Source organism: Camellia sinensis, chromosome 15 (assembly GCF_055761805.1).
Source record: "Camellia sinensis isolate YWXY chromosome 15, ASM5576180v1, whole genome shotgun sequence".
In the NCBI taxonomy this organism is placed as follows: domain Eukaryota; kingdom Viridiplantae; phylum Streptophyta; class Magnoliopsida; order Ericales; family Theaceae; genus Camellia; species Camellia sinensis.
In genome coordinates, this window is record NC_138975.1 from 7251647 (window position 1) to 7264984 (window position 13338).

A 13338-nucleotide genomic window follows, 5' to 3' on the forward strand; every position below is an offset into this window, starting at 1 on the left:
TTCGATACATATTCACCTGTTTCTAGGATCACAATCATTAGAATTTTAATTGCTCTAGCATCCATTTATAATTTAGAAATTCATCAAATGGACGTTAAAACTGCTTTTTTGAATGGAGATTTAGATGAAGAAATTTATATGGAGCAACCTGAAGGTTTTGTGGTTAAAGGACAAGAACATAAAGTTTGCAAGTTGGTTAAATCTTTGTATGGACTTAAGCAAGCTCCTAAACAGTGGCATGAAAAGTTTGATAAGATAATTCTAGAATCTGGTTTTAAGATTAATGAACATGATAGATGTGTATACTATAAAGAAGATAATGGAGAATGTATTATTTTGTGTTTATATGTTGATGATATCTTATTATTCGGAACAAATTTAGAGATAATTAAAAATGTTAAATCTTATTTATCTTCAAAATTTGATATGAAAGATTTAGGAGAAGCTTATATAATTTTGGGTATGAAATTAGAGAAAACAACCAAAGGTATTACATTGAATCAATCTAGAATCTTAGAGAAAATGTTAAAAAAGTTTGATTATTATAATCTCAAACCTATTTCAACTCCTTTTGATCCTAGCATGAATTTGAAGAAAAATAATGGTGTGCCTGTATCTCAACTTAGATATTCTCAAATTATTGGATCACTTCTCTATATTGCTAATAAGACTAGACCTGATATTGCCTATGCTGTTGGGAGATTAAGTAGACATATTCATAATCCTAGTAAAGATCATTGGATTGTTGTGGAAAGAGTTTTTAAATATTTAAGAGGAACTCTAGATTATTCACTTTGCTTTAGTGGTTTTCCTAATGTGGTAGAAGGTTATAGTGATGCTAATTGGATAACAGATAACTTGGATGTTAAGTCTACCACTGGGTATATATTTATGTTAGGTGGAGCAGCAATATCATGGGGTTTTAAAAAACAAACCGTTATCTCTAGAAGTACAACAGAATCAGAACTTATAGCCTTAGACACTACGTGTATTGAAGCCGAGTGGATTAAAAATTTACTCCTTGATATTTCACTTGTGAAAATCCTATACCTGCTATTTCTATACATTGTGACAATAGAGCTGTAATAGAACTTGTGAGACAAGTACATACTAATAAAAAGATGAATAGGCATATGCAAGTGAGGTATAAATCTATAAAAAGTTTGGTGAATAAAAATGTTGTATCTTTGAATTTTGTAAAATCTGAAAAGAATATTGTTGATCAGTTAACAAAAGGTTTGTCTAAGAGTGTAGTCTTAGATTTATCGAGGGGGATGGGTCTAAGCCCATAAGGAGTCAAATAAGGAAGTAACCCAACTTCTGTGATTGGAGATCCCATGAAGGAAGTTCAATGGGCAGGAACAATCCTTATAGTGTGACTCGTATTCCAGCACTTTAAAGGAGACTTCATTAAACTTATTATTTATATTCTCCTGCTCATCCCTAAGATATTAGTGCTGAAGTAAATGTGATGGTTAAGGAAGAGTTTTTACTCTAAATAAATCTGAGGCGAGCAAACTCTCGCAAGATAGACATCCGTCACTTCTATCTTTGGAGGATTCACCTAAGTGAGAGCGTCGTGAAGCCACGACCGTGGAAATAGGGCTATTTTCTAAAACTCTCATGAGAATCAAGATTGAGCACACGGCTGCTAATAGTGCTAACCCGCGCCACAGTTATGTATCATACCATATGTGTGACATATTGAATTCTGGTAAAAGGATTTAGTTCAAGACCTAGTTCACTAAAATTCTTTCAGAATGAAACTGTTAACACTAAGTGAGGTTCAAGTTTGAAAACACCTACACCCATTGTATGGTTTTAAAGTTGCCCATATTATTTTTATTTATTTATATATTTGACTGTTTTACAAAGTTTTGAATCTTGTGGAGGATTGTTGGAGATTTCCTAAAAGCTTCAAAACTTTAATTATTTTTATTTATTATTATATTTTATTTATTTATTTATTTATTTCTTTTTATAGTCTTATTTATTTGAATTTTAAATTTGTTTTTGGTTTTAAATCAAAAGGTGTGTCTGTTCCAAACAAATTCCAAAGAGCCTATTTAAATAGGACTTTTACTCAGGAAAGAATAACGTACTCTGTTTTCTCTCTCTCCTTCTTCTCTTTACAGTAATTTATATTTCATATTTCTGGGCAATTGATACATTCTTGGCAAATTCTTCTGGTGCAACTGTGCATTGTATCAGATCCTATAAAGTTTTTGGGTTGTATCTTGGAGTCGTTTGTGATCGTTAAAACTTGCACGGAGGGAGCGCATAACGACTTTAGGACAGCGTCTTTGACGTGCCTCTCACAATCACACAGGCTTTTTTTTGAACCCTTTCATCTTTTACTTATTCTGTTATATATATATATATATATATATATGTATATATAGTTTTGTTGAATTGTAAAACCTAATTTTTCAGAATCTGTTTTGCATTTAATTTTATTCTATAAAATTGATTTAAGATAAATATTATTCAATTCCCACAACAGTTTTCAACACGGTGCACTCCTCCTTACGGACTGCAATTGAACGTGCATTTGGAGTATGGAAAGCGCAATGAGAATTCCTACATAACATGCCGCGATATGATTTTGGGAAAGTGCAGGTGCCATTGGTCGGGGCTTCAATGGCATTACATAATTTTATACGCCGCAACTCCAACGACGATGAAGTGTTCAACAGGGTTACAAATGCAGAGAATTTTACTTTTAACGACATGCCAAATGTTGTGGGTGTTGGTGACAACGATGATGGTGAACCAGAGGGCGATGATGACGTACATATGAACGAAGTGAGGAAATCGATACAGAATGAATTAGTGCGACATCAGCGTGAACTTGGGTTCTAATCCTGTTCGGTCTGTACGAGTTGATGGCATATGAAATGAATGTGTCAAACTGTTGAAAGTGTTAAAAAAAATGTACGGTTATGTTTGCAAATTGCAGGTTGTGAAGGGCATTTAGCAGCTTCTAATGTGGAAATGAATTAATGTAAGAGCGTAATTTCTTGGTAAAAAATAATAAATTTAGTATGCCATTGGATAATTTAATAATTTTACTATGATGTGTAGTGTAACATGGAATAATAAAAAAAGATTCATAATTAAATAATTTGCACTGCATAACATTGAAAAATTGTAATATTACATTAAAAAAAGTGTTCAAATACACAAGGGAAAAATGGTAAATTTTATAAATTGGCTAAGGGTATTTTGGTCATTTTAAAGTGATTTAACACTATGAAAAAATATTAAACCAAAAAGTCAGCTTTTTACTAACTTTCCAAATCACTTTTCAAAAAAGCCAAAAAACTTGATAAAAAGTTAAAAATCAACTTTTTACCAATTTTTCAAAATACTCCTGAATACTCATCATCACAATCGACTAGTCAAAGATCTCTTTTGATCACAATTGCAATGATTTGTTCTGTCACACCATCTTATTCACAATCACTTTTAATTACCACCACCACTATAAATACCCAAAAAAATAATGTTTAATTTAACATAATTTTTTAAAAAAATAAAAAATACTCGTTATTGATAAATAAGAATTTAAAACCCTTGAATTTGGTTAAACAAATTCTAACATTGTATTTAGTTAGAGAATTTAGAAAAAGATTTCAAAATAAAGAAGAAAAAAGTATTTAAAATTATGTGAAATATAAGAATATTTTATTCACATTTTATATATATATATATATATTTCCTTTCAAATTTCTTATTAAATTTTCCAACCAAACACAGTTTGAAATGAAAGTAAAAATGAAAGAGAGACAGGGACACTATTCTTCCAAAGGCACTGGGGTGGTGTTGGACCGTCCAAGGCCTGCTAGGCCCATAATTGATCATAGATCCATGTTGATTTTTTAATGGACCATGATTTTATTGGGCCTATAGTAGCTCATTACAATTTATTCTAAGCAAATGGGACCAACTCAATCAATCTATGCGTGACGATCCAATGGGACCAAAACCAATAGCTACCAAAAATAATAATAAATAAATAAAGATCAAATTGCTATGTAAAAGACGGTTTAAAATCTACAAATCCTGGTATGCTACTGTGCAGAAGTAAATATTTGCTATTGGGACAACGAAAGCATGAGAGGCGGCTCCAATTACAAATAACCTTCACGAAAGTTTAAATGAGTTAAGTTGGCCTACTCAAATAAATAGATTGGTAGAAAACAATATTTATAATTAAACAAATAGATCGGTTAGGAGATAGTCAACTAAGTGCCATTTTGGGAACATGGTAAAAAGTCACGTTTTTAGACAAAATGTCCAAAAACGTGGCTGCCAAAAAAGCCAAAAAAGCCATTTGGCAAGTGCTAAAAACGCAGCCCTAAAATTACAAATTAGGGCCTATGAAAAATAAATAAAAAAATAACTCTCTTATGTTGGGTAAGGGTATTTTGGTCATTTTAATTTGATTTGACACCATAAATAAATATTAAACTAAAAAGCAAAAAGCCAGCTTTTTACCAACTTCCCAAATCACTTCCAAAAAAGCCAAAAAATTTGGTAAAAAGCCAAAAGTTAGCTTTTTACCAACTTCTCAAAACAACCCTAATTGAATAAAAAGAAAAGTACTAAAGTAGAACTGTTCAACGTCTAGTAATGTCGAATGGATAGTCAAGTGTCATTTAAAGAAGACATCTTCAACATTATAAATAGAGATAAACAACATAATAAGTATATCATAACCAATCATCTATTTTCTACTTTAGAATATCTTAATCAAGTACTGACTTGTTTGTTGGAGGCTCTCCCAACCAACACCCAAACCGAGAAGTTTCTAACAATTCTATTCGTTTTGCAAGCTTAAAAAAAGCAAAACGCTTACCTTACTGTCATCTAGTGTCCACAATTGCTATGTTAGAGAATTTTAAAAAAATAAAAAATAAAAAAATGAAGGAAATTCGAAATTCAAAGTTTTAATGCCTAACGTACAACCAACGGAGTTGACTAAGGGACAGAGTATTGATGTTCTAACTAATGCACAATTTGATCTACATCATTCCTTCTGCTTGGGGAAGGTTAGAATATGAATTTCTAATGACAAAAAAATGGAAAAAATGTATTTCTTTCTTTGGCACCCATCGAATCACATACTTTACAACAACAAAAAAAAAAAAAAAACTCAGATTTTGAATTTGATAATAAAATAAAATTTAAATTTTAATACGTTAATTTGTTTTCAATCTAAATAATCTGTCTATTTTCATTGAGTATAATTGATGAAAAAATTATATTTTGGTCATTAAACTCAATGATCAAAATATTATTTTTTCGTCATTTTAGTTAACGAAAATAAGCAAATATTTAAATTAAGAATAATTAAAAATATTAAAATTTAAATTAATAAAATTAAAAATTTATTTTGTTAAAGGGTCAAATTCTATAATTTTTCTTATTTTATTGTTGTCATTTTTTACAAATTTTTGTCTATAGACAAGAAGCGTGCAATCAAATAGTTGGTCCTAACCAATTTTTTAAGACAGAGAATTAATAATTGGTCTAACCCAACCGATTGGGATTGCTTATTGACATTTCATCCGTCAAGACAAAGAACCATAATAAAAACAGTACCTACCAGCTCTCTCTCTCTCTCTCTCTCTCTCTCTCTCTCTCATTGTATAATAATACAAGTGTAAGTTATAAATACATCCTTGAAAGTTTATTTAAATAACAAATTACTCTATGTAGTTTTAAAAATAATATTATGTCCCCTAAAGTTTATAATTTCATAACAAATATGTCATTTTATTAATAAATCATAAAGTTAATTAACAGTTTTTAATAATGTTAAAATTTTATTTCAATTAATAATTCAGATAATTTTATTATTGTGTAGGTGAATAGTTAGAAATTTCACTTCTTCAATTAATTCTGTTAAATAAAAAATTTTGACAGGGTGATATTTATAATTTTCCAAACCACAGAGGCAATTTATATTTTAAGCAAACCTCAGGGGGTGTATTTGTAATTTACCCATAATATAATATGATAATATTTGATTATATCATCAATTAATAACAAAAAATTTAAGATAAATTACAATAATCATCCTTACAAATAATTTAACAATCATTACAAATTTAATATAATTACATTAAAATTTTCATTTTAGTAAGACTATAACAAACAAAATTCATGAAATAATATGCAAATACATAAATAATCAATGGTAAACGTATATATGTATATATATATATTTCAATATAAAATATATGATAAATTATTTTTATGTATACGACTAACAAATTACTAATTAAAAGAGAGTAAGCGTTATGTAAATTAAAATTATAAGAGAGCAGAGCGTAATTATGTCAGATTTATAGGGCTTTATGTGTTTTCTTTCGAACCTCAACATTGATTTGCAATTTGTCCAAAAAAATTATATTGAAATAGTGGGAATCATATTATTAAATTAATGGGAAATAAGATATAATTTTTATATATATTTTTATTAATTGATGATACACAACATGAAATAATGTCAATGAGTACCATTGGAAAACTTATTTTACTTGTGTTGAACAAACTCTATCTTTGAAAAATCAATCATTCGTTGTTCTCTTTGCTTATGAGTAAAGATTTTTATTTGTTAGATAGTCTGTGCCATCTTAGCAATCATAGTACCAACCTCACCTTTCTTTCCTATTCATTGATTTCCTTCAGACTCCCCAAACTTTTAACTTTTTTTTTTTTTTTATTCATCAAACACACCCTTTCTCATATGGAATGAGAAATTTCACAATTTCAAACATACTCTCCTAAACCAATTCACTCACTTTTGATATTCTAGATTGTTTACATGTTTAAGGATGGTTTTGATGTTGGTTTTGTTGTAAATTCCATTTGAATTCAGCTATGTCGACGCGACCTTTTTCATGGTTTTACGGCTATTGTTTTTGGCTTCTGGCTATTCCTGCAACTATAATACTATTGGGAGCCTTGTCAAGATCACAATACTTTGAATATGGGTATAATTTAACTATCCCAACTGCTTTTTTGCTTCCGATTTCGATGAGAGTCCCTTCAAAAGGCCCGGACGACCCTCCTGTCCTCGCTTATTTGATTTCTGGGTCTCATGGAGATGGAAAGAAGATACTGAGGCTGCTAAAGGCAATATATCACCCAAGAAATCAATACCTTTTGGAACTTGATGCGGGTTCGGGGGATAGAGAAAGGACGGAATTGGCTATTTGGGTTCAATCTGAGAGAGTGTTTGGGTCATTTGGGAATGTTAATGTTGTTGGAAAGAGTCATGCTTTGAACAGGATGGGCGCGTCATCTCTTGCTGCTGTGCTTCATGCTGCTGCATTGCTTCTCAAGATTAGTGCAGATTGGGACTGGTTTATCACCTTGAGCGCTTCGGACTATCCACTTGTGAGTCAGGATGGTAAAAATTCTATCTTATCAATTTTTCTAAATTGCATTAATCAATTCAATTTAGCCTCTTTTTGATTCAGATGCTCAATCAATTACATTTTTATCTAAAAAAATGCATACAGAGTTCAAGTCGTCTTAGTCTTGCCTTGGGAGTCTTTCCGCGTGTTTGTTTGACTCAGTTTTTTGGGTGAATAGTGTTTGACTCGGTCGAGGCATAATATTATTTGTTGGAGATAGCAGTCTTCTCCCGTTTCTCGACACCAAAATAAGACCAAACTCATGAGTTTATTGTCCCAAGTTGGAACAAGTTGATAGGATTTCTTTCTTTTTGTACGTCCCCATGCCTCCCCGTGCGCGATGACATGGAGGCCCAAAAAACAAAAAAAAAAAAAAGGAAAGAGAAGAGAATGAGGTCTCTCTTTTGGCATAGTTCCCTTGATGGGAGACTTGGACGACGAGCTTGGTTGGTGCATCGTTCCCCTCTTTTTTTTTTTCTTTTTTCTTTATGTGACTTATTTAAACTATTTTCTACTCCTTAGTAATAAACAGAAGCTGGATCAAACTTTCCTGTACAGATTAAAAAAAAATAAAAAGTATAAGCAATCTTATAAATTGCACTAAGAATAATGCTTGGGACCCCCTTTTGGGGGTCACCCCTTTGCCACGTGGCGGGTGGTGATTGGATGAGCAGGAAAAAAAAGAAAAAGAAAAAAAAAATGTAACCAATGAGAGAGAGAGGGGGTCAAACGGGGTGGGGGGAAAAGGGGGATGAATCATTGTTGTTGCACTAAATAGGACCATTAATTCAGCGGTAGAGCGTGTCCCTTGTAATTGTGTGGTTAAAAACAAAAGTTAGCTCATGAATTGTTCTGCTGTGCATGAATTTCTCTTTAATTCACAGAGAGTGATGAAATATGTTCCAAGATTTAAATTTGGTTCTTTTTTATTATTATTATTATTATTTTTTTAAATCCATATTCTTGCAATCTAACAGAGCATCAATTAAATGGTGTCATTGTTTCGCTGCTGACATTGACAATGCTTGGAACAACTTTATTTTGTATATGCAGATGTCCTCCATGCTTTCAGTCTTCTGCCAAAGGATGCCAATTTTATCCATTACACCAGCAACATTGGTTGGAATGAGTAAGAACAACCAATCTCTTCTTGTTTTAATTTAATCCTTTGAATGAGAAAAGTTTTGTTTTTGAAGCTGGAAAATTGATTTTGGAGCAGGAGGGAAACGAGCAATCGGATCATTGTAGACCCAAGTCTATATAATAGAAAGAGCAGTCCAGTTTTCTATGCTGTTGAAACCAGAACTACCCCTGATGCCTTCAAGATTTTTGGAGGTCAGTTTCCTTGTGGCTCTGTTTGATTAGAAAGAAAATATAATGAAATGAATGAAAAGAAAATATGGCTCTGTTTGGTTTAAGTTTCAAAGAATAATTTCACCCTTATATTTGAATGTTATGTTTGATTTAAGTTTTCAAATTTTGATTTTAAGGTTACATTTGAATACACATTCTAATGCATGTTAGCCAGAATAGAGTTTTTGAATTTTGAATTTGTGGATTGGGTTTATCCGGTCATCTGGAACACTGTTTTTTTATTTTTATTTTTTTGTTTTTTGCAATTGCAACCTATTATTTGAAAACAAAAAATTTATAATTATTTTGATATTTTTTAAATATAGAAATTATTTTTTTAGACCGTTTTTAAACAAAACAATTAAAAAAAAGTTAACCAAATACACAATCAAAAGTAATTTTAAAGCACTAGTTGAATTTTTTTTAACAAAAAATAATATATATTTTTAAATAAAAAAATATTTTAGATTCTTTTTAATTTTTTAAATAAAAAAATTATTTTTTCAATAATTATTTTTTTCAATTAAATTTTAAAAAAATTTGGTTGTAAACTTTGAACAAAATTTTCAATAGAGTTTTGAGTTGTGTGTTTGGTTATAAGTTATAAGTTATAAGTTTTTCAAAACTCATAACCAAACAATTTTTCTCATTTCAAAAATTTAAAACTCAATTCAAAATTCAATTCAAAACTTTTTTCAAAACTCATAACCAAACAAATTTTCTCTTTTCAAATCATAATTCAACAACTCACAAACTTAAAATACAACTTCATTTTCAAATCACGATTCTAAAATTAAACCAAACGCTACCTATATTTTCTTACTAGCCTTTGATTAAGATGAAAATTTTAAAAGAAAAAAATAGAGAAATTTGAAATTTTAGATGACACATTCAAATTTTCTTGTATTTTCTTGCATTTTTTTGCAAGAAATAAGAAAGTTATAATGCCAATATGGCTTGTACAATGAAATTTTCTTTTACTTTCTATTACTTTCATATCAAGCAAACTCATAAAAATTCATTTCCAACTCTAATGCCTTAAAATTTGTTGTCTATTGTAAAGCTAATTAGATGAGAAAAAAAGTCATTTTTTTAATTTGAATAACTTAGCTAAACACTCACCATTTCGATATGAGAGGTGAAGAAAATAAGGAAAATTATGGGTGTTTGGTTAATGGGTGTTTGGTTGTGTGATTTATGTCATACAAATTGAAAATTTACTTTTTTCCCATTAAATTATGTTTCTATCATTACTGATTTGAACAGGTTGTTTTGAATGAGACCATATCAACAGAAATCAAATTTATAGAGCAATAATAGACAATCATTCTTTTTGTTTTTGCTAAGTAGGTTCACCTTGGATGATCCTAAGCAGAGCTTTCTTGGAATATTGTGTACAAGGATGGGACAATCTTCCAAGAAAATTACTAATGTACTTCACCAATGTCCTCTTTCCTCTTCATTCATACTTCCACACGGTTCTCTGTAACTCCCCTGAGTTTCAAAATACCACAGTGGACAATGATTTGAGTTACATTATTTCAGATCATACCACTAAACTCCCAGAATTCAACATTTCAAACTACGATAAAATGGTGTCGAGCGAAGCAATTTTCGCGAGGCCTTTTAAAGAAGACGATCCGGTGCTAGGGGAGCTCGATAAGAATGTCCTCAACAGACCACCGAATGGGGTGGTGCCCGGAAAATGGTGTTGGAATCGAGCAACGAATGCTAGTTTAGAGAGCCCAATGACTCGGAATTGTTCAAGTTGGGGTGACATCAATTCTATTAAACCAGGTTCCTATGGGTTGAAGCTTGGAATTTTATTCTCTAAGCTTGGTGCAAAAAGGAAACTAAATTGTGAAAAACTGTAAAATTTATCAGAGGATGTTTTTGTATAAAATTTTAGCCAAATAATCCCTTGATCAATTTAGTCTGCAATTTTTTTATTTTGTGTGAGGTTTTTTCTCATCATATTTTTTTGTTCGTGCGAGTCATGTTTCTTCTATTAATCAACTAACCATATTCAACATTTGATATCATCAACCGCTCTATATGAGCAAATTTTGGTTTTAAAAAAAATATAAATGTACTATTAGGTATTTCTTTTTCAATTATGTGCAATTAATTTTTAAATTATTGCTTAAAGGGTGTGTATGATAAATTAAACTTGTGTTTAATTTGTACAAGCTTTTTCGAGCCAAAATAAGAGTTAAAAGCCTTTGATTAAAGAAAAGTCGCACAAACGGACCATCTACCAAGTGCCTTCGGGGAATCTAAGCCCTCGTTTGACAACATGGTTGGGATTATTTTAACTCATTAAAAGACAAAATAAACTAAAAATTTAATAAGACAAAATATATATTTTTTTTTATCAACAAAGAAAAAAGGGACTTTATTGATGAGATAAACAAATACAAGCATCAATATACATCAATAAGGAGGGTAGTGCAAAAATATCATAACTAACACTCCCCAATCCCAACTAGGTTAATACCAAAGAAGAAGCACAATCATCTGCTAGCACTAAATTAATCCACAGATTGACAAGAAACCAATCTAAAACAGAGAAACAAAACGACAACAGAAAAAACTACCCAACCACACACCAATCCAAATCTACCAACTCCTTCCCCAACAAACTCTTCCAACAACTTATAACCAAAACCTAGCAAAGAAAAATGAGGCTTTACTTAAATCATAACCATTTCATTTTTTTTTTACAAAATTACAAAAAAAATAAAAATTCATCCAAACGAAACCTTTTTAGTCAAGTTAAAATAATTAAAAAAAAAAAGGCTAAAAAAGTTATTTCCAAATGTTTTTTTTAGTAAGTTTCATTAACTCTATGCCAATGAAGTTGAATGGCGAGTAAATAGCATTGAAGGTAGATTTTGTAAGAAAAGTAAGTTATAATGAAAATTTCTAATAAGGAAATCGTCAATTATCTTTCACTGAAATAAATATGCACATTGACTAGTAAACCTTATTTTCCTAATATATGTAAACATCGGTCTTTTTTATTAATATATTTTGTAATAAAAATAGAAATTTTTATAATTATTTTGGTATCCTCATTTAAATATTATTTCTGCTCACGTCACTTGTCACGACCTGTTCCCCGTACCCAAGGGTTAAGTATCGTGATGGCCAATAACTGAAGTTACCTCCGGCCAATTTTTGAACAAATTAATAAACGCGAGCGAAAATAATATTTAAATGAGGGTTCCAAAATAATTATTGAAACTTCTATTTTTATTACAAAATTTGTTGACCAAAAGGTCGATATTTACATATAAAAATATCATAAAAGTATTGTGTGTGTTTATTCCGCAGCCCCGCATCTAAGACTTCCCAAAAGCTATTTCTAAATTGTATTGTTTCCTGAAAATTGGTAAACAGCTATAAGCATATGGCAGAAGTGAGAAATATTATGCCAAGAGTATAAAGAACACAAAATAACCATGAATAGTTATGTAACTAAAATATTTAAGATAACTTAGTCTGAACAAATAATCATTTAAGTAGCAAAATTGAGATTATATAAATAAATAACTATAACCACGGACCGAACAGAACTGAACAGAAATCACAGGGCTGACAGTCAGAACAGATATACAGATTCAATAGGTGGCTCGAACGGATTATAGAGGTGGCTCCCACAATAGTGTAGCACTTATCTCCACAGCACTTTGCTCCGTACAGAACAGAGGTCAATGGATCCATGACAATAGAGGGTCACAAAGTGACCAAACAGAGGCCAATGGTTATTTAAGTCTCCCAAGGCGTGGGACTCCCGTGGTGATACTTGCAAAACATGATTGTTTATAAGATTATAGTCAAATATTCTTTAAAATATAAACAAACAAATCCATGGGTTTCATTTTAAACAAATAGAGTTTAGAAATTAATTCACGTAACTGAAATATTTATAAAACATAACTTATATTAATATAATTTATAAAACATAAACTTGTATAAAATAATTTATGATAAGTCAAAACGTACATTTCTTTCCTTTCTCCTTTCTCCTTCCTCTCTTTCTTTTTTTTCCTTTCCTTTCTTTCCTTTCCAAGTGAATCACCTCCTACCTATTTATAGGGAGCTACGAGCATTGACAGGCCAACGCATGGCCGGTGAATCCTCTCATAGATTTGATTCATAAATTATATAGATTTATACTTATCTTTAATAAATATTTAAGATTTGACCCAATTTTCTAATATAACTATATAAATAAATTAATTCCTAATTAAATTACACTCTATCGTATACCAAAAAAAAAATAATAATTTATTTTACTACCACACCCATTATTATTATTATTATTATTATTATTATTATTATTATTATTATTATTATTATTATTATTATTTATTTACTCTTACTTTTATATTTATTTATTTATTATCTTTAACTTTAATTTAGCCCAACTATTATTATAATTTCATATTTCTGTTAATTTGACCCTAAATAATAATCCCTAATTAATCTCAAATTTGATAATCCAATACCAAATTAGATTCTGTATTTATTATTATTTATTTAATAATAT

The 13338-nt window shown here is 30.2% G+C and overlaps 1 protein-coding gene across 1 annotated transcript; it reads left to right on the forward strand.

Annotated features, from left to right (window-relative positions):
• The first annotated feature begins 6358 nt into the window (after nucleotides 1-6358).
• LOC114274334 (beta-glucuronosyltransferase GlcAT14A) lies at nucleotides 6359-10732 on the forward strand. Its single transcript, XM_028216242.2, has 4 exons — nucleotides 6359-7423; nucleotides 8484-8559; nucleotides 8650-8765; nucleotides 10134-10732. The coding sequence occupies exons 1-4, from the start codon at nucleotides 6892-6894 to the stop codon at nucleotides 10655-10657; spliced, it is 1248 nt and encodes a 415-aa protein (XP_028072043.2). The 5' UTR covers nucleotides 6359-6891; the 3' UTR covers nucleotides 10658-10732.
• The last annotated feature ends 2606 nt before the right edge of the window (nucleotides 10733-13338 follow it).

What these genes read in the sequence shown, in the direction of transcription:
- LOC114274334 (XM_028216242.2), top strand. Translation starts at nt 6,892, where the DNA reads ATGTCGACGCGACCTTTTTCATGGTTTTACGGCTATTGTTTTTGGCTT. An exon ending in TCCACTTGTGAGTCAGGATG is followed by an intron (nt 7,424 to 8,483) that starts GTAAAAATTCTA and finishes TTGTATATGCAG; the next exon opens with ATGTCCTCCATGCTTTCAGT. An exon ending in TGCCTTCAAGATTTTTGGAG is followed by an intron (nt 8,766 to 10,133) that starts GTCAGTTTCCTT and finishes TTTGCTAAGTAG; the next exon opens with GTTCACCTTGGATGATCCTA.